Here is a 21,522-nt window from a genome sequence, read left to right as displayed (position 1 = left end):
CCCAGGTCTCTGCGCTTTGCCCAGCGCGGGGTGACCCGGGGCCACACGGGCTTGAGGGGAAACAATAGCGACTCCTTAGATCCTGGGCTCCTGCCATGGGCCGCCCGGGCCTTCCCGGGAGACCAGCGGGACCTCTTTTCTTATTTGGCTAATTTATGGCGAGAGGCTGGGGGGAGGCATGGCAGAGGAGGCACGGCGTCTGGAGATGGGGGGCGAGGGGGCGGCAGTTAAAGGAGTCTCCCGAGGCGGCCGCGCTGATGATGTCAGCTCTCGACGAAAATAGAGAGGGATCGCCTGCAAATCCCCAGCTCCGGCGGGGCTAAACCTTGCAATCCCTCCCGGGCCGGCGCCGAGCCAGGGCGCAGCGGCCTCCACCGCCTCCCCCGGTGCGCACACACACCCGCACACGCGCGCACGCACGCACACACTCTCTTGCACACCCAGGGCACACACACTCGCTGTTCTCCCCTGCCACCATCCTCCAAGCCCGCGCTCCGCCGCTCGCCGCGCTGCGGGCCCCGCAGCAAACACAGGTGGCAGCGGCGGCGGCACACCGTTCCCGCGCGTCCTCCCGCAGCCCCGGGGGCGGCGCTCTCTGGGGGAAGCCACCCGAACGCCCCGCCAAGCGCCACGGGGGCCGGCGGAGGGAGCGCGGAACGAGCGCGCTGGAGAGCGGAGACGCGGCTTAGCGCCGGCTGGAGCCTCCTGCGCCCGTTGAGGCGCTAAAGGGCTTACCCAGGAGGGGGGTGGAAGGGCGGGGAGAGGCTCCCCCTTAAATACCGCCCTCGGCCGCAGTCGCGCGCTCACCCCGGCACCCACTCACTCCTCGCCCGCCGCTGCCGGATTGTGCCGAAGAGGAGGGGGCGTTCCCCAGACCATGGCATCCACCGAAGGGTGAGGGGGCTTTTCTCTGTGTTCGCAGGGAAGCGGGGGGGGGGGGGGGGGTTGCGGGCTGGTGGCCCCCTATCCGGGATGGGAATAGAGAGACGCCTGCCCCGCGCCCCGGGGAAGGTGGCGGAGAGACGGCTTAACTGGGGGTGGGATGGTGGGGAGGAGATTGATTTTCTTTCGTAAAGCTTGCTGCTTAACCCTTTGAAGATGCGACAGACGGAGAATTGCTTTATTTTAATTAAAAAGGTTCTGTGGAGCTGTGAAAAAGAGTGACGAAAAATTCTCTTGAGCTTACTTTTGAGATTCAAAAACAACGAGAAACGGGGGCGCAGTGAGAGCGGCAGACATTGCCGGGGAAGCAGCGCTCGGAGCGCGGCGCCGGCTGGAAGGTGGGGACCGGTCGGGAATGAATGAGCTGAGACCGGGGCCGGGGCGGGGCGAGTACCAGCGCGCGCGGCCTTGAATGTCAGATTTGCAGAGTCGCGGAGTAGATGCCGGGCCGGCTTCGGTCTCTCCTTGTCCCTGGATGGTGGAATCTCCCTGGCCAGTTTTAAGGAAGAGTGGAAGAGATTTGGGTACTTCCCGGGAAGAGACGGGAAAGTAAGTGGTTTTGGGCAGGGACAGGAGTCCCCAAACTCTAGCGAGGGGCAAGGTGAGGGGGAGCCCTGGCTTCCTGATTCTGCCCACTGTCCTGGAGTTGTCTCCCTCCTCCTGTGACTGCAATTGTACGGAGAATGGTCCCAGTGATAAGTAAGGGCAGCCAGTCTCTAGCAAGAGGGAGATGGGTCTGCAGGGATCTCTTGAATACTCATATCTCAAAGGTAGGGTCCAGAACAAGTCCCCGAACCAGTGTCTCCCAGGAAACTTTCCCAGCTTGGTGAAGACTCAGAAGGAATAAAAGGATTGGTTTGGGAGCTCAGCCCTTTGGTTAATTCACAACAGTGCACTAGCCACTTGCAAGAGATCAATGGATCTGTGTTAGGTGGAAATATCAGAGATTCCTCTGAGCAAAGGTGGAGAGTCCTTCGTGCTAGAAACGTTCCAGAGCGTCTCTCTAATAAATTTTACCAACTCCGCAGGCTTGTTTTAGGGGAATGAACCTCGAGGAAGGAGTATAGAAAGGCTCCAAAGTCAAGTCTCTAGACTTCAACCTCTAACAAAGGGAATATATTTCTAAAACTGTCTCTCTGTGTCCAAGAGAAGGAACTCATCCCTTTTGTGTCGCCTGGAGTCCTTCCAAAGAGGGGCTGGCATCTTGTGGTAGCATGAGATTACTCCTCTCTTTTTGTCCCAACGGTTCAGCAGTGTGGAACGTTTTGATTATTACTTCTCCAGAAAGATGTTCCAGAGAGATGCTTGTGTGCAAGGAGGGTGGTACACCGTGCTAACACAGATCTCTAGAATTCAATTATTAAGAGCTCATATGTCTCAACTTCAGTGTCTTCGTCTGTTTAATTAGTCTCATATTAGAACAGACATAAAGGCATTTCTGGCTGCCTTCAGGTCCCTTCTAGATCTGTGGTTGCTTGTAAAGGCTAGATTGGAAAACATCTGTGAAAGAGATTGTTGGTGGTAGTCTTTCAAATCCTGTATCCTCACTTTGATGGCCAGATAGTATAGAGAGAGGTTAAGACCCCAAAAGAAATCCCCAAATTAAGTGTGTTTATCTCACCTTTGTCCTAAATGAGAACTGCCAAATGATTTGACACTAAATAGAGAACAGAAGTGATTATCAGTATTTTTAAAAGACTCACAGTCAATTAATGCCATATTGTGTACTGTGCATAGTTAAGGAAAGACTAGTCAAAGGAATTTGTATTTAGGAGGTGAATGAACTGAGAAAATATCTAAAGGCTGGGGAGCAAACATAGAGCTGTGACCTGTTATCATTTCAGAGAGTAACTGATGGGCAGGTGACATTCTGAGAAGTACTTGTCTTTCCTTTCTTCTTCTCTTCCTTCCTTCCATCTTTTCTTTCAGATGCCTTTACTGAGTACTTGTTGGGTAGATCTCACATGCTAGGTGCTCTGGCGGGGATACAAAGTCATGAGTGGTCTGGGAGCTGACTCCAGTCGAGGACTTTGATTAGTAAATTGTTCATCTGGTTTATGAGATTCTCTTGCCTCTTCAGATACCTTTGGTTAATATACTTTATAAAGGGAAGTCACTAAGACTCCTCAGGCTGATTGCCTTTGTTAGCCTGTGTCTTCTAACAAGGTTGAAGCTGTTTCCTTGAAACATAACATTGCTGAGAAGGAAGCAAAAATACCAATATAGTCACATACTTTCAATGTATGTATCTTTTATTGAAGTATACTTGGTTTACAATGTTGTGTTAGTTGCTGGTGTACAACATAGTGGTTGCTATACATATATGTATTCCTTTTCATATTCTTTTTCATTATAGGTTATTACAAGGTATTGAATATAGTTCCCTGTGCTGTACAGTAGGACCTGTTTGTCTATTTTATATATAGTAGTTAGTTTGTATTAATTCCAAACTCCCAATTTATCCCTCCACCCTCCCCTGCCTTTCCCCTCTGGTAACCATAAGCTTGTTCTCTGTGTCTGAGAGTCTGTTTCTGTTTTATAAATAAGCTCATTTGTGTCATTTTTTTAAGATTCCACATCAATGTATGTATTTTCAATTTCTGTTTGATGCAGAATGTTTAGGGAATGGAATCGTATGACAAACTGACCATTTGAAGGTTAGCATTTACTTGGTGATATAGTCAATGACATATGCTGATTACCAATTTTGAAAGAATTATTAGAAACAATAGTGACATCTTATGTTTGTTTAGCACTTCACTTTCAAAGCTCATTTGTGTACATCACCACGTTGGATTCTTCCAGTAACTGAAGTCAGCTGGTCCAATGAGAATGGACTTAAAGAATAAAATGACATAGAATGTAATGTCATCTTTCCAGGAAGATTCCAGGACTTGGCAGAACTTTGGGGTTATCATCTGAAAACGGCAGTTATCACTGGAAAGTGTTTTAGGTATGTCTGGCTCAGGAGATTACTGGCTTTCTCTCAAACCTTTGGCATACACACCATGCAAATTGCCTTTTGGAATATTCTTATTATCAGCCCGTGCACTTGGTCATTGCCTTTGCAAAGCATATCCAAACATGATCTGGTTATTTGATGTTTCTGATTATTTGGAATTGGGATTATTAGCATCTCTCTTCTATAAAAGTCAACAGTGGACCCTTTGGTAGTTTCCAGGCCCTGAGAGGTATTTTCCCGCAAAGCAAGGTCTAATTTGATAGCTGAGCATTCTCTTTTTCTGAGTCCTCGGACGTAGCTAGAATTGTGATTTTGGTCCCTGACCCAAATTGCAAAGAGATTATAAGTACTTGGGGGCAGACTGGTAGTGTCCATTAAAGACTGAGTTATATTGGAGCACTCAGATGCCATAGAGGCAGGCATTTTAGAAATTCGTGCTGAGAGTGGGAGACAGCGTGGTCATCATGTATGTCAGGGACCCAAGGTGATCTGTCTTCTGATCAGCTCCCAGGAGCCAAGGGGTCAGAGTGAAAGCCAAGTAAGTGCGAGGGCTTGAGTTTCAATTTGACTTAGAAAGCCAGTGAAACAGAAAACTGCTGACAGCAGAAAAACCCTTCGAGAAAGACCACTGGATTTATTATTTCAAGCAAACAAAAGCAAAACATAACAATTGCCTTCTCCCGCCTCCCCTTGGGAATGAGGCTGAGGTTGTAGGAGGAAGAGCCCATGGAATAGACTGACTGGGAAGGGAGCAGAGGGCATGGGCTTTGGGGTCCAGAGGGGTTTGCATATTGCATGCCTCAGGCTTCACTGCGGTTTTCATTTCTCATTTTCAAGAATATAAAAATCAGCCTCCTTGGGTAAAATAAAGACGAGTGAAACTCATATGAGAAAGCCATTTCATGTTTACTAAGATCGCCTCTTGTGAGTGATTGAAAGCTTAATTCTCAAGAAATAATTTCTGAATCCAGATGAAGCTGGTGATGTGGAAAAATTGAGATGTTAAAAACACAAACACAGTTCTACCCATCCGTATCAATGGCCACTTCTTTTCCTCTTCAATGCAACACAATTGGGTGCTGTCTCCTTTGGCTTCAGATTTAAGGGAATTGTCACACAAGGGAAGGTCTTTAAGACATGGCGGTTCTCTGGCTGCAGAAACAAGCAATATTTAACAGCAAAGTGTGAGATTTCTGGGTCAGTGTGCCATAAATCATACAGACCCAGGATTGCAAAACTGACAGCTTGAAGCTCAACACAGGTTGATTTCAAGGAAAATCTCGCCTCCCCACCCTTCTCCACGGCTATATCACATGATGCCCAGATGTCTGGTTTTCCCCCTTTTGAAGCTAAACTAAATTGTTTTCCACACTGATTTTTTGCCCCCTTGGGACTGGCTCGCCTCTCAGAACAAACTGAATCTCCTCTTCATCTCAAGCACCTGCTCTACTTCTTAAAATCAAATAGGACACTGATCATTTAAAATCTTCTGGCAATAGTAGGCAGAAGAGTCACTCTCAAGATGAAATTTTCACTTTGTTTGCATTTTTCAGAACTTGTCCTCGAAGTCTGAAAAAGCTGACAAATACCGCACACCACCTTGCTTGCTGCTTCTCTTCCATGCCCTTAACAGCTTGCTGGGGGCAAGCAGAATGCTTCATAGCAGGGGTTTCAGGCTACAGATTATGGCAAATCTCTTTATTTACCAGACCGTGAGCTTGCTCTCTCGTCCCTCTGCCCAACACCACCCCCACCGCTCACCCAGCGCCAAGTCCTTGCAATGAATTAATTAAAGGAGTGTTTAAAAATATCTCATTGCTCCATCGCCACGTGCTCCATCATTGATGGGAGGCAGATGGGCTGCATATTTGTCAGTGGGATAGAAAAGGACCCGCATCTCGTTATAAATCTGTCTGGTTGGCTTCCCGTGACAGCAGAAAAGACAATGGGCCGAGCAATAGTAAAGGAGAATATAGACAAAGGTAGATCCTTAAACTTTAAAAAAGAGTATCTCATCTTCTTAGTGCTTTTTTAAAAAAAAATTGCTGTTTTTCAGCAGTGTTGATATTTATTTACTTATCTTTCTGTGGTGTATCTATTTAATTTCTCACTTAGACAAGCAGATAGGCGGGCTGTCTGCTGATCGGCCGTCTGGTGTTTTTGGCAATCTCAGCAGCTGCTTTGGATTATAGACTCACTGAGCAAGGACTGGCCTTTAAAAATGGAATGAACTCTATTTTGGCTGCTGGATTTGCCATTCCTGGGTCCCTCTAGAATAGGTGGTGGTCCACGTTAAAGACCTTGAATGAAGTCCCTGGAGACATGGAAGGACTTGCACCCCCCTGTATGTTCAAGGCTTCATTTAAATCACCGAGAGTACTTTCTTCTGTTACATTTGGTCAGGAGTGCCATCTGTCACTCGCTCTTTGTAAGCTGGCACGAAACTTTCCATCACGCGCGCCTGCCATCCTGGGTTCCCAGTCGCTATGCTCGACGGATCACTGAGCTGGTGGCCAAGTTGGAAGTGGGGTGCGGCCTGTCTGCCTCCCAAGCTTTGCTCATCCCACAGCACCAGATCCACAGGACTGAATGCCTGTGGACTGTATGTGGCTCCCAGGCATATATGTTTTGGTTCACAAGGATTTTGAAAATGTTTGAATTATTTGCTTATATTTAAAAATATTCTGCCTTAAAAAAATCCTGATTCTAGCTTCTCTCAAACATTGGGAAATCTGATGATAAAGGACTTGCCCTTTTGTCTTGGTGCTATTTATTGAGGACTTATAGCCCGCAATTTTTTTAAAGCACTTTGCATGCATTAATTGATTTAATCCCCACAATGATACAATGCACAGGGATTATTATTATCCCCATTTTACGGGTGTGAAAACTGAGGCACAGAAAGATCAAGTAACTTGCTCAAGGTTTCACAGCTAATGAGTGGCAAAGCCAGGCCTTAAACCCAGGCAGCCCGTCTCTGAAACCCATGGCCCCAACCACTAGACTACACTGCTTAGTCCCACAGGGCTGGGGGTCAGCTGAGGCTGAAGAATGGCTGTCCCCTGAGGCAGGGCATGTGCCTTCCAGGCTGGGCACAGCCTTTTCTGAGACCATGTGCTCATATAGCCTGCTTGACCCCCTACCTCTCTAAGGCAGCCATTGAGGGAATGAGCTTGGGTTCCATCTTTTCAGGGTATGCCTGTGCCTAGCGGCTGTGGATTGGAAGATTTCTTCAAAATCCCATTTCTATATCATGAAAAGTAATTCCAGCTACTTTTTCTTGTTAACCTCTTAACCACGACCTTCCTGTTATTTCCTTTAACTGTGTTTTTAATGAAGAGTTCCTTTGTAATCACTGGTTGTCAGGACACCAGTAGCATAGTCTTACCCAGATGTGGTGCTTTGAAACAGCCCAGGGCATGACCACAGGGGTCCAATCCTTTGGAATATTGAGCCTTGGGCACGCACTTCTTAGTGGCAAATGTAACGGAGCATTTAGCAGGCCCTGGAATTTATTCTTTTTTTTTTTTTTTTAATGTGATTTGTCAAGCATGGCTGTTTAGGGTTGTGACTTAACTTACCCAGTTTCCTAAAACAGCTACTAGTCCTACCGCTTTAGGAGTGGGGTCATTGTTTTTCAGTATACACAAACAGTGATGCTAGGGATGCCTTTTAAATTGGGGAAGAAATTGATCAGAGGCCATATTTCTGTGTATTTTTAAGAGTGGCACAGATTGCTGATCATCCAGTAGGTGGCAGTAAATGTCAGTACTTTGTCCAGACAGGGGTTTGCCTCTGGTCCTTAGGGAATCGTAATCCCCACAGTATTCCATTCTCTTTTGAGTCAGAAAAGTGTCTCCATTGAATATTTCCTCTGGTATTTGTGATATGATCGTCCTACATCAACAATGTTTATACATATCACCATAAACAACTATAAGTAGGACCACTTATTTGAACTTATTTCAAGTCTATGTGATTATACGTGTATAATTTCATTAAGTTCTTGAAAAACTCTTGGAATATTATGCTCATTTTACAGAGGGAGAAACTTAAACTTCAAGATATTTTGATTTTATGCTGTTATTGGGTACCTGGGTTTTTTTTTTTTTGTCATTTAATTCTACTTTATTTCATATTATTCACATTTTGCAATTAACTCATATTTCTTTAAAATTTCATGAGCCCCCCCCCCCCACTTTTGTTTGTTTGGTTTTGCTCCAGTGAGTATCTCCAATTGTGGTCAAAGGAAACAAGATAGCCACGTGTCCCTGCAAAAAGGGATGATAAAGAATTTAAGAGGCAATGCACAAGAAGACAGCAGTGATTACAGAAAGACGTTAACTTATCTTTGAACGGAGGTGTGACATTCAAAAGAAAATGCCACCATTTTTTTAAAAAAAAGTGGGAGTAAGTTTAGGTAGCTGAGAATGATGGTCAGACTCGAGCTCGGAGACAGAGGATTTCAAATAGAGGAAGCAGTGGCAATGCACGAAGGGAGAAAACTGATAAAAGAGTGGCAGCATTCTTCTCTGTTAGGCGTCAGGCAAAGCCAACTGCTGCAGACCAAGTTGTATTTTTGTTTTTATCTCAGTCTTTACTTAAAAGGACCTTTGTGATCTGATAACCAGCTTGTTAGGAAAGTGGATGGAAGGCCACGTGAACAAAGCACAATTAGATAAACTTGTCTAGGGGTGAAATGGATGAACATCAGCAGACAGAACTCGTTTCAGACACTCTAAAGGGACTGATGGTTTCCGGGTGATGAGTTCAGCTATTAGATTTTATACTAAGATGCAACATATGGTCTGGAAAAAGTGTCAGATATAAATATTGGACTAATTTCTAAGCAGAGAATAGAGAGTGATGGAATTATAGATTGAATCTGTTCCCCTAGTGTTTTTTTCTGAACTTCAAAGTCATCAATCAGCAAATATTAGTAAAACCATCATAGAACAGAAATGCTGAAGGGATCACTGATTTTTCCATCATGACTAATTGCTCACATTTCAATGGAGAACTAAGCGTTAGTAGGAGTTTCTCTCTTAGTCTGGTCATATTCAAATTTGGAGTCTTTTCAAGGTATTGATACACGGGGCTGAGGCTGTTGCTGGCTGGTCCTGGGAGACACTTTGAGATGGAGTCTTGTGTGAATGAAGTTTATCGAGGGGGAGCTCCCAGCATAAATCCCTGTGGAAGAGAGAAGGGACCAAGGGTTGGCAGAAGGAGAAGTTCCAACAGCTCAACAAAGTGCTCAGCTCATCCTCCAGGAAGCTCGGTGCAGGGCTGGCCCTTCAGAACGGTCCCGAACTGAGAGGAAAGAGGCTCTCTACCATTGCATCAACCAGCCTCTGGGTCGGGCTGTGCTCAGGCAGTGGGCAGGGCCCTGGGTGAATACATGGCACGGCCTTAGAGGACTGTGTAGTTGAGGAGTGCTGTCACTTATCAGCACTCCCAGCGGCTAAGGGAATAAATCCCTCAGTCCTGAAGGGGAGGGGTGGCTGGACGGCAGGGGAGCACAACACAGTGTCCATTATTGACCCCAAATTCAAATGTTTGAGAGAGAGTAAAATAATGGGTCCCATTGTTTTCCATCTGCATATCCGAGCCTCCACAAAGCTGTCATCTGTAATAAAATACTCTACCTTAAAAGGGGTGTCAGTGGGGGAAAAGTGGGGGAAGGTGGATTGCGGTGGGCCAGGCTGGGGAGAGTTAGCGGCATCACCTGCCTCGGTTTCAGCTGTGACCCACACAGCCCCCCGAAACTGATGACAGAGCCCTTGCCTGCACTCCAGGCCTTCCAAAGATGTCTGGTCCAGGGAAAGGACAGTTATCTCAGATTGCTGCCTAGGAAAGGCGAGTCAACTCTAGTCAGTGGAAGGGGCCAGAGAGCAACAGATAAACACCCTGGGAACCAGAGTGTAGCTACTGTTGATGTTTCCCGTGTTCACGGCAGCCGTTTCTCTACTCCCACCAGTGTTGTCTCCCATGAAGTCCTTACCTTGGGAAAAGGGAGGGGCAGTGGACTGGGTCACCCCTTTCTGGAATATCCACAGCATGGGGCTCTATGGATTTCAGAAGTCATGCATTCTGACAGCCTTTGGCCTGAGGTGTTTGTATACTGGTTTTGCTCTATTCCCCTGGTATGGTAAATATTAAGATGTGTTCAGAGATGAAAGAACACTTTGGTACAGAACACAAGGCAGATTATGTGTCAGTGGGTGTTTCCCCTTGTTTTCTCACAGCGGGTAAGACCTCATCTGCTTTGAGACCAGAACATTGATTGTCAATGTGTTTGGGTCTTCTATTAGCAGGACCGTTCAGTTCAAATGGCTCACCTGTAGAGTAACAGAAGCGAAAGCAACCAACAGTGAGACTTTCCTTTTCTTCTTTTCCTTAACTTGCTTTTAAGAGTTACACATCTGTTATTTACAAAGGCAGGTAGAAATTGTGCCTGTTTCCAGTAATGGGGGAGGCAACACTGATTGTATTCAGTCTACATTTAGAAAATACATTTTGTGCATAGAATATGTCCGCCAAGTAAAGGGGTATGAAGAATTGACTATCTACTGTCAAATAAATTATTTTCATGAGCTGTTTAAAACTTTTTGTCCTCTGGATTAGTGGCTCTTTTCCCATAGTGAAAAAATATGGCATAATTAAAAACAAACAAAAAACCCCCCAAACTTCAAACATTACAGAAAAGCATAAAGTAAAGGAGCAAAAGACTGCCTCTCACCCCAATCCTGTTCTGTAGAAATACTCACTTTGGGGTATCCTTTGATACACTTTTCTATGCCCATGTAGACAGCCTACTCTTAATATGCAAATTGTATTATCTTATACAGACTCTCCTAAAACTTGCTTTTCACTTAATACCTCTAGGTATATGTGCATGTGATACGTGTATCTCCTGTATGTATCTATATTTGATAATAGCCCATTGGTCCACTGTATGGTTGTATAATAATTGATTTAAAACAGTCTCTGCTTGAAAGACATTTAGGTGATCTCCAAATCTTTGTTACTATTATAACAACGTTGGGTGAAATATAAATTGGAGAGGGGGATGGTGCAGAGGCACAGAGACCAGTTAGGCAATGACAGTAAGGATTCAGGTGGGAGACAGTGGCCTGTATTAGGATACAGGGTTCCATATGCATTACCAGATTCCAAGGGTATTTAGAAGGACTCAGTGACTGAGCACATGTAGTGGGTGAACAGGAGGGAGGCATAAAACCATCTCTTGTGTTTTTAACTTAAGCAAATGGAAGTGGGGCGAGTGGGGAAGAGTGCAGAAAAGGAATTTAGGAGCCAGATGGTAAGTTTGAAGGAGAGGGTAATGATGGTTCAGCACACTGGGTTAGACTATTTCTATGGGACATCAGATGGAGATGCTTACCAAGAATTTGGGTGCGTGAGAGCCCGGGGCCTTTATGGAGGGATATTTATGATCCTAAAAGTAAATAAACTCACCTAGACAGATCATGAAGCTAGAATTAAAACTGGGCTGAAGGAAGACTCCAGGGGAGCGCTCATGTCTGTAGATGGACAGAGGTGGCTCAAGGTACATAGGATGCTGAGAAGTAAGGAGGGGAGTCGGGAGAGCGCAGGTGTCTTGGAGTGGCTGACATTGCTACAAGCTGCATTGACATCAAGTAATGTAAGTGCTGAAAAGTGATCTTTGGATTCATCAGTTTCAAGGCCACTGCTGACCAGCACTGGAGTCAACAAAGTGATGGCCACTGTCGCCATGTTGGTGTGGGATGAGAATGGCTGGAGAGAAAATGAATGTAAATTTTTCCCCGGAAAGTGGTAATCACAGGGAAGCTGGGAGAGCAGGATTCCATTTTGGCTCATTTGTTTCAGTTTCAGGATGGGTGTCAGGTAAGCAAGCATTCATATGCTAAAGAAAGGTTTGATTACTGATGGTGAGGTCTTGAGTAACCTTTGTGGAAGAAGCTGATGAAGGGAGGACTTAGAACCAGAGAGTAATTCACTGCTTGCCCTGGAGGTTCCAGCAGGCTAGGACCGGGCAGCTCTGTGAGTACCTGGCCAAAGCTTCCTGCAGTCTTCCCATTTGAATCATCCCACAGCACAGGGAAGGACCACTCGGGGCAGAGGGAGGGGAAAAGTCACCTGCCTAGACTGCCAGACCCATGCAGTCAACCCTGTGATCCTTTGAGTGGCGAATGGGGCAGCGAGCTGGAGTTGGATATATTTTAGTAGTGGTTGTTATATATTGATTTTTTGGGTCCACCTTCCATAAGCCTTTCTAAGTCTCCCTAGCTGAATTTCTCCTCTTTCTCCCCTCCATCCTTCCTGTGTGTTCTTGTGTAGCTCATGAAACTTCCTTGGATTCATTCTTGACCCCTCCTCTTGGCTCTGCATTCTCTTTGGATAAGTCCCAAATGTTCATTTCTATCGCAGACCTTTTCTGCAAGCTCCAGATTCATACATCCTACCACCCAATGGACATCTCCATTTATGCAATGCACAGACATCCTGAAATGACCCTGGGTACAATGGAACTCTTGATTTTTTTTCCCTGTAGACTCATCCCTACTCCTTCCCAGGTTTCTCTAGCGATTCAAAGCCAGAAATGTAGGTATTATTCCTGTTTTTTTTTCTCTTCTATCAGCCCCAGCCTACAAGCTTTCTCAATTCTGTCTCCAAAATGTACCACAGCCGTCAAATCAACCCAGGCAACTGTCATCCACTGAAAGCTTCACAGACTCCTAACTTTCAGTTCCTCAAATAGCCCACGATCTTGCCCACCTTAGGGCCCATTCCCTTTGTCTGGACCACTTCCTCCCCTCCACCTACACCATTCTTCCATTAGCTGGTCCCCTCTTATCCTGGAACATCCTTTAGTTCCTAGCTTGAGCAATGCTTCCCAGAGAGGTCTTCTGTCATCACTTCACTGAAAATAGGTCTCCCTTTCTTAGCCCCTACATCATTCCTCCTTTTCTGCTTCCTTCATGGCATCAGTTGCAATTTTAAAATATTTTGCTGATTTATCTCTTTGTATCTACCTCCCTCACCAGAGTGTAAGCACTCTGAGGGCATCCCCCAAGCGCCTAACGCTTCGTGCTCAGGAAGCATTTATTGACTGAATACTGATCCACCTCAGCCTGGGGATGTACAGAAGGCTTCTCAGAAGAGGTGACATTCGAGCTGAGCCTTTTCCACAGAGTTTGTCCCCATAACACTTATACAGCACTTCAGGATAACAGAGTGTATTGTGTTTCCTTGTCTGTCTGCTCACAATCCTGATATCTCTCTGAGGCTCAGGACTACATATTAATTTCTTCGCGCCCCAACCTACTATCATGATCACAATGCACGTTAGTGTAATTGAATTGTCTCCTTTGGGAAAGAAACATACAAGGGCATAGAGAGGGCAGAAGGGGATGGTTTTAAGGGGACAACAGGGACAAGTTGAAAACACATGTTCTTTTGCTTGTTGGGGTCAAGGCCTCCCTTTAAAGTCGTGGTGGGTCAGTTGAACTCACTTGCCCAGCAGTCAATAACCAGCCTTTTGACTGCAAAGGCTTGGTAGGGTTCAAGTAGGTTACAACAATAATTAGCTGGGCAGCAGCTCATCTTGTGAAGCCAAAAATCTATTTTGTCAGAGTCAATCATGTTCCCATGCTCTTGTCTAGGAAAGACTATAAACTCTTACAGCCGCTGTTATTTTAAAATGCAGTTACATTTAATCAGGTAAGACTTTTTGAGCCCACGACCCCCCCCCCCCCCATAACTTTTCTAAGACTGCCTGCTTCCTCTCAGAATGATGTCTTTCTATTCCTTTTCCTTGTTCCTTGTCAAGGAAAACAAGGGGAATCTAGCAAGCGTTTGATATTCAGATACAAAGAAGGGCTTCAGTCAAAGATGATGTTTAAATTACATCAGTGAATAAATCCAAGACTCCACAGTTCAACTGCTTGTGAAACTGATTTAGAAAAAGAAACATTACCAGAAGCTGACAACATTGTTGTTAAATTGATGCTTTTTAACTTTCAAAGAGCTTCTGAATGTATTTAATCATTCCCCATAGAGTTCTCTTCTCTGGCTTCCTATTGTGATCAGAAAAAAAAAGGAGCCATGGTTCTAACAATAATACATCTTGCAGTTCGTATGTGTATTTTCTGGTAAAGCAAATAAAAATGTTCAATATTTCTATATTTCCTGAAATGGAATTCTTTTCTGGAGTTTTCTGATGGCGGGGCATGTTGAGGGGTATTTGCTGTGTTCTGGTGGATTAAGAAAATAAAAACTCTGTCCAGAGTGTTCCTTCTCGACTCTCAGGGAGAATTCTGTGACTGGATGAAGGACTGGTTTACATCTTCAGCTGAAACCACCCTCATCATGGCAAATGCTAGATTCCTCCTAGATTCAGAGCCAGGGCATTCAAACTGCTGTTTTTGAGGTGAAAATAGAATCAAGGTAGAGACCTTGTGTTTTCTAGCTTCCTCTGACATGGAAGTCATTGTTAGTTGGGAGAACCAAGCATCCACGGATGGCGTTTTTATTTTCTTTGATATCTGTCTCCCTCTAGGACTCTCAGTGGGTTTCCAGGAAGGGAAACTCCAGATTTCCACACAATCAGCCGGTGATTGTTTGCAATCAGAAAGAGCCAACTGGTTTGTCCAGAAGGGGGCACTGTGGAGCCGCCCAATGGCTGGCTGCGGTGCAAGGGTGCTTTACCTGCTGCCCTGAATCGAGAGCCAGAGGGCAATAGCACCAGCTGTTGCCTCGGTTTTGGAGAACAGAAGCCCTATGCTTTGACTGTTTACATTCCAATTGACCTGGAGTCGTTAAAACAGCTAGGGAACCAGAGCTCTGGAGCCCAAGGCTACACCTGGGACAACGGGGCTGAGGTTGAGAGCCAGTTGACAGCAGTTGCCATTTACCACCCTGGTCCTGGGTCCTTGTCCTTGTCCTCCCGGCTTCTCCGTGAGAGTCATCAGCGGGGTTCCAACGAGATTTGCTGGTTCCAGAACTTGGGTATGTCCCACCTGGTTTGGTCTGGGTTACTGGCAGACTTTTTAAAGCGAAGGGGCAACCATGGGGAAGAAGAGGGGCCTTTAATGGGGGGGGGGGAAGACACGTGAGGGATTGAAACGTCCATTTGAAAAGGGTTGGAGAGGCCCCAGAATAAACAGTGCAAGAATGGAAGCTTGAAAACAGATATTCTCTTATCTTTTTCTTTTGTATTTTGAAATTAAGATTTTTTTAATTTTTATTTTTGATATTCTTCTTTTCAAAATGACTTAACCAGCCACCCCAGAAGTCCAGCTCGTGTTCCAACCCAATTAGAAGCAGGAAGCAAAATTAAAATAGCTTGAAAATGCTGTGTTTTTGTCCCCGGGCTCCATCTCTTCACTGGAGGCCGGAGAGGAGTCAGGGACTTAGCCTTGTGTCTGTCTGTTTGTCGAAAGAGGACACTTCTAAGGCCAGCCCGCAGGATGGAGATGTTCCTGAGTTTTCAAGCAGCTGGAACATCAGATTTCTGTCCAGCTGTGACTTTAGTTCTGGCTGGGGGAATTTTAAATTAACCTCTGAGTTCCTCCTGTCACAGAATCACAGGGTACTGACAAAATAAATAAAAGAAAGCAGTTGAAAAGCTCACTGGATGAATTCTTTACTGCAAGAATTTCTGAGTACTCCTTGAAGGGGAATCTGAGATTATTTGAGTGTGAACGTAGGAACACAGGGCAAGGGGGCAGGCGGTGGGCAGTCACACAGGGTCCCGGGCTCAGAAGGGCCGTGTCCTCGATTTAATGCTCTGCAGTTGCCATCTTAAAATTATTATTATTTTTTGTATTTAATTAATTTTTAAATTAAATTTAATTTTTTATTGAAGTATGGTCAGTTTACAATGTTGTGTCAATTTGTGGTGTACAGCATAATACATATACATACATATATTTGTTTTCATATTCTTTTTCATTATAGGCTACTACAAGATATTGAATATAGTTCCCCACATAGATAGTTTCTACTTGTTTATCTATTTTATATATAATAGTATCTGCAAATCTCGATCTCCCAATTTATCCCTTCATACCGCCTTCCCCCTCTGGTAACCGTAAATTTGTTTTCTATGTCTGTGAGTCTGTTTCTGTTTGTAAATACATTCATTTGGATCTTTTTTTTTTTTTCAGATTTCACATATGACTGATATCATATAGTATTTTTCTTTCTCTCTGGCTTTCTTCACTTAGCATGACAATCTCCAGGTCCATCCATGTTGCTGCAAATGGCATTATTTTACTCTTTTTTATGTCTAAGTAGTATTCCATTGTATAAATATACCACAACTTCTTTATCCAGTCATCTGTTGATGGACATTTAGGATGTTTCCATGTCTTGGCTGTTGTAAATAGTGCTGCTGTGAACATTGGGGTGCATGTATCTTTTTGAATTAAAGTTCCCTCTGGAAATATGCTCAGGAGTGGGATTGCTGGACCATATGGTAAGTCTATTTTTAGTCTTTTGAGGCCATCTTAAAATTCTTAATAACAGTGGTCTTGGGTTTTTACTTTGCACTGGGCTCTGCCGGTTTTCTGGCCATGTCTGCAGGGAAGCCACACATCAACAGACCGGTATGAAATACTGCTATTAATGGTGACAGTGAACATGTTGAAGATGATAGCCTTGAGAGTATCTGCTCTCTTGCCGTGCACTAGACTATTCCAATAATGAGATACTTTGCATGAAACAGCATCTGGGAGCCGGTATTGCACAGAGGTTAAAAGGATGTGTTTTAACACTCAGACCCAAGTGAAATTCCCTGTCCCACAACTTACTAACAGTGTAGTTTCAGAAATGCTAATTAGCCTATCTGAGACTCAATTTATTTATCTGTTAAATAGGGACAATCTCACCCGCTTGATAGGGTTTTGGAAAGGATTAAGACAGGATGGATGTGAAGCACTTGGCGTAGTGCCTGGGACATGGAGGACACCCTGTGCTGGTGACTGTCCCTCTTCTTCTTGGAATAGCCTGACTGTATTGCGTTTAGCCTGCTGAACTTAGGCGGGGTTGTCCCTCAGTCTCCTGACTTTGCAAATGAGGTTGCTAACACTCAGTGCATACCCACAGGTATGTTTGCTAATTCTTCCTCAGAGAGCCACAGGTGATAAGATTAGAAAGTAGGTTCTGGGCTTCTTTGATCTTACGGTGGTATTTGCACTAGTGAAGGTTTATTTGAAGGTTCTTCTCTTTTTGTGCCTTTAACCCCTTGAACAACTTTTACTCACAACACATTTGACTCAAAATGCATGGTGCCTTTTCCAGCACACTCTCCAATACCAGCTAGATGTCCTAAAATTCAATTCAGATCTGACCCTTAATACCTGGAGTTAGCGTCAGATCCCATATGTTAAGGGCTCAGTCCCGTGAGCCTGCCCCTCTGCAGATGCCAGTAGCAAGCCCACGTTGTAGTTCTGATCCACAGGCTATAAATTCAGGGGGTTCCCACAACCCCCTCTGGTTTGATGATCCCCTAGAACGACTCACAGAACTCAGGGAAAGACTTTATATTTCCCAGTTTATTATAAAGGATGCAACCCAGGAGCCACCAATGGAAGAGATGCCAGGATATGGGGAAGAGGTATGGTGCCCGCTCTAAGCACAGCACAGCTTGATGTGTTTACAACCCAGAAGCAGTTATATTGATATAATTGACATATAACACTGTGTACTTTTTTTCTGTTGTGGGGGGAGGTAATTAGGTTTTATTCATTTATTTTTTAACGGAGTATGGGGATTGAACCCAGGACCTTGTGCTTACTAGTCATGCACTCTACCACTGAGCTATACCTTCTTCCCTCTCACTGGCTCTTACCTCAATCTCCAGCTCCTCTCCTCTCCCCTGAAGGGCAGGCGTAGGGGACTGAAAGTTCCAGCCCTGTAATTTTCCCGTGGTCTTTTTGGTGACCATGAAAGCTACCAAGGGGCGGGACCTGCAGCTACCAGTCATCTCATTAGCCTGCAAAAGACACTCATTACCCTGGAGACACCCACAGTTTTGGAAGCTGTGTACCTTCCAGGAACCAAGGACAAAGGACCAAATATTTATTTATTTTTGTTGTATCACAATCCTACAATAGCAAGGTCTCCCCAGGCAAGAAGCAACTTGCTCCCTGCTCATGCATTCCTTCTGAAACTGTCCAAAGACAAGGTGGATTGTTTCAGGAGGTGCTGGGCAGAGACACAGGGGGCAGCAGGGATGTGGGGCCTAGGTCAGACGACCACCAGGCAGGGCCACCGTGGAGGCAGCCAAGCCTTGGAAGGAGGGGTGGGCTTAATGACTGCTGTTTCTTCTAACTCCAAAGGTCTGTGATTTCCTCTCTGTGACTTGACCCCCAACAACTCCAACAATCGGTGGTTTAAGATTGCCAACACCTTAAACCACCTGAAAGCACTTCAGTGGGTGTTGGGTTGGCAATCCCACTGTAGGCGGCCAAAAACGTCTGATGGAATGTTACCCTCTTACCCGGTGAGCCGGTGTCTGGGCTAAAAGGAACCTGTGTGTGCTGTAGAAAGGATGCTTGTATCTTCCGAATAAAACATAAAAAATAATATGCAGCTGGGCACTAAAATAGTACCGTAGGGTTATTTTCAAAGGAAATCAAATAGAAAGACTTCTGTGGGTTTTTTTCCCCTTTTCTTTGTAATCTTATCTCTTAAATTTTCACAAGACTGACTTTTCAGGGATGTGCTATATGATTTGTGGCAGGAGTAAGCTGTATTAAGACACCATTCTGTCAGGGTGGAGGGTTTATCTATAAGAAATTTATCCGTTATATATGAAATCCAAACTGTTTAGACACAAACAAAATTAAAAAAAAAAAACCATAACACCCATTATCTCACTAACCAGCGATTAATGTCTTTAATATTGGTATATTTTATTTCAGACTTACACATGTTTACATGTCAATACCTTTTTAACAAAAGTGGAAACATAACCTACAGATTGTCCTATAAACAAATTTGGTTTTTTGCCTTGGTAACATGTTCTGAGCATGTGTTAATAAGTAAACCTATTAACTTGTTTAAGGACTGTAGTTTCCATTTTGTGAATGTATCATAACTTCTGAAACCAATCTCCTGTTAGATATTTAGCTTGTTTCTAATTTTTCACAGTTATAAACGTCCTTGTATGTACGCCTATGCCAACCCGTCTCATAATGGCCTTGGGGTAGAAGTGGAGTCTCTGGGTCAAATGGCGCACATACTTAACACTTTGACACCTATTTCCCAATTGGGCAGTGACTGGAGGGGCTGGAGATTCGAGCGAGTGAATGCAGGTGTCTTTTTGCATCACCTCACTGCAGAGTCCATTATAGTTGCATCACCTCACTGCAGAGTCCATATTTAACTTTAATTTCTGGCAAAAACTTAAGCCAGGTGTAGACTCAGAAATATCTTTCTCCTGCACTTGTTTAAAAAACAGTTTTTTTCTGTGTTGGCTTTTCCTATTTTATATATGCTCTCTTACCTCCTACATCAGTCTATATTGAAGAGGTCACATGCTTTGTTTCAGAGATTTTACATAAATTGCAGAACAGTTCTTGTGATGTATTTGTCCGTAACTACGCAGAGTTCACGCTGTTTCTAAGGGGCTGTTGCTCCTCTGATGAGTGATTTCCATGAAAGAGTGGCTCCTGACTGTACCCCGGGCCAGGTGACTTCCTTTTTGCCCCATCTCTTTGCTGCAGATGAAAAGAACTAAATACGCCCTCTCTGCTGAGGAGGTGTCGCTTATCTAACCAGCTGCGTGAAGCTGGCAAAGCCATCCTCTACAGCGTGGGCATCGTGGTGCAAGCTTTGCTTCTCACATTCCTAAGCTTCTTGTCTCCAGACCCAGCCCTGCCCCGGCCCCGGCCACCTCCCTACCTCCAGCTGTAGATTTTGGACCAAAGTTCTCTGGAGGTGACATGTACCTAACAATCAAACAGAGAGAATCATCCCGTTTGTCTTCATTACCTGGGCAGGTCAAAATGAAGGTGTTGGACCAAGTAATGAGAAGTGCTTGCTTTAGTTTCCCACATGTCCTAGGAGACGTCTGTGGGGAGCTGAGTCTGTTACAGGCCAGCTCTTGGCTTCCTTAAGGATGAAGGGGGACTGCAAGGGTAGGCGGCAGTTCGGGGGATGGGGGAAGGGAAGGGGGCATAGTACAAATGTGCTGAAGGTCATGGGGATGGCGATAGCTCTCTGCAGGCTGGTAGGAACAGATGTGGCTGAAAACACTTTGTAAGTAACTTGCAGGCTGATGCAGATAAACTCAAATGGAGTCTCTCCTGGAAGAGGGTGGGGACCCAGCCACGGGCAGGCTCTGCAGGGCCAGTGTGTCCCTCCTTCCCATCCAGGAGGCTCCGAATGGGCTCTGTTTTCCTCTCACGTGTTTCACAGCCCCGGGGAGCTGAGGAGGAAGCTAAGCTCCTGCTGCTTAGGGTAAGACTCTGCCTTTATTTAGCTCTCTTAAGAACAGGTAACTCACATCGCGTCTCTGAGGGAGAGAGGCTGTGGCATTGCTTTTATTACTCTCAACCTGTGGACCCCGAGTATCTATTTGAGAAGGCTTTTACTTAACGTGATGTGGAGTTTCTGTTGCACTTAGTATCCTCTAGACCACTCACCAGGGGTAGCGCTTCAGGTGTGGGCTGTGTTCCCTTGGCCGAACCTAGACCCTATATTTTTGTTCCACCCCCCTCAAAAGTGAGAGTGGTCGGTGCCTGTGAAATTGCACTGGAAATGAACGCTGAATCGGCTTCTGTGCCACGTCGAGGATAATAAGGGGTTTCTCGTTGTTGTCACCTTGGACTCAGAATGTTCCAGCACATTTGGTCCAGCCTCCTCCTGATCCTGAGGTTCACAAAGTGAGTTGAGAGACCTGGGTTTTGCTGAGCCACTGGCTTCTGGACCAGTGGAAGTCTCTCCATTGTGTTTCGTGATGTGCTCGGTGAGTTTTAAAGACTGGGAGAAAGAAGAAAATGAAGTTTCTCCTAAAATTGAATAAGCCTGTGGCTCAGGCGTATTCTGAGCTTCTCTCGCCTCCCAGTGTGTGAGCTTCAGAGGATGTGTTGCTCGCTCCATCTGTGTTCTTCCCTTCACCCTGGGCCTCCGCTGTCCCTTCTGGGGTCCCTGGGACTGATATGGTCCCTTGGGCTGGTGCTGCTCCCTCTGCATCTTGGTGGAGGGTGAGCTGGGAAAGGTGGACTTCCCTTAGCTCCTCTGCCCCTTAGTTCCCCAGAGCTTCTCACATGCAAGGGGGTTATGAACATACAGACTTACTGAAGATAAGAGAGAATAATGATTTTTTTTTAAAAAAAGATAACTCTAAAAATGACTATTCTTAGTGCTTAAGAGAAAAAAATATCCTAAACTTTTGATGGGGGTCTCCTAGAAATAACTCATTCCTGGTAATGGCGTGATGTCTGAAGGCAGAGAGAGGGCCCCTCTTTCGGTCCTCCACCTGGCAGATGGGCTCCAGTCCCTTTTGGAATCCCCCCATTTCTGCCCACAGAGACCTGGGTGCTGTCCTGTGGTCTCCATCACCCTCCCTGCTCCGGGACAGCGCAGAATTGTGGGGTATTCCTGAC

The 21,522-nt window shown here is 45.2% G+C and overlaps 1 protein-coding gene and 1 long non-coding RNA gene across 4 annotated transcripts in view; both read left to right on the top strand.

Annotated features, from left to right (window-relative positions):
- Positions 1–242: 242 nt before the first annotated feature.
- SLC1A2 (solute carrier family 1 member 2) overlaps positions 243–21,522 on the top strand; it is a 140,133-nt gene continuing 118,853 nt past the window's right edge. The window contains exons 1-2 of one of the 3 annotated variants that reach the window (XM_032488460.1): positions 243–894; positions 1,138–1,280. Coding sequence is in view for 1 of the 3 variants with exons in the window: in XM_032488458.1 (XP_032344349.1) it covers positions 878–894 (17 nt within the window). In the remaining 2 variants the exon portion in view is untranslated. Of the gene's footprint in view, positions 895–1,137; positions 1,281–1,451; positions 1,492–21,522 lie in introns of those variants that run through there. The other 2 variants (XM_032488458.1, XM_032488457.1) reach the window with 2 other exon arrangements.
- On the top strand, positions 3,738–11,514 carry LOC116666344. Its single transcript, XR_004323151.1, has 3 exons — positions 3,738–5,030; positions 8,765–8,767; positions 11,504–11,514. It is a non-coding gene; the product is annotated as an uncharacterized LOC116666344 (long non-coding RNA).

This window comes from Camelus ferus, chromosome 10 (genome assembly GCF_009834535.1).
Source record: "Camelus ferus isolate YT-003-E chromosome 10, BCGSAC_Cfer_1.0, whole genome shotgun sequence".
NCBI lineage: Eukaryota > Metazoa > Chordata > Mammalia > Artiodactyla > Camelidae > Camelus > Camelus ferus.
Note: the sequence above shows the minus strand (reverse complement) of the source record. Positions and strands in the feature narration are given on the sequence as shown.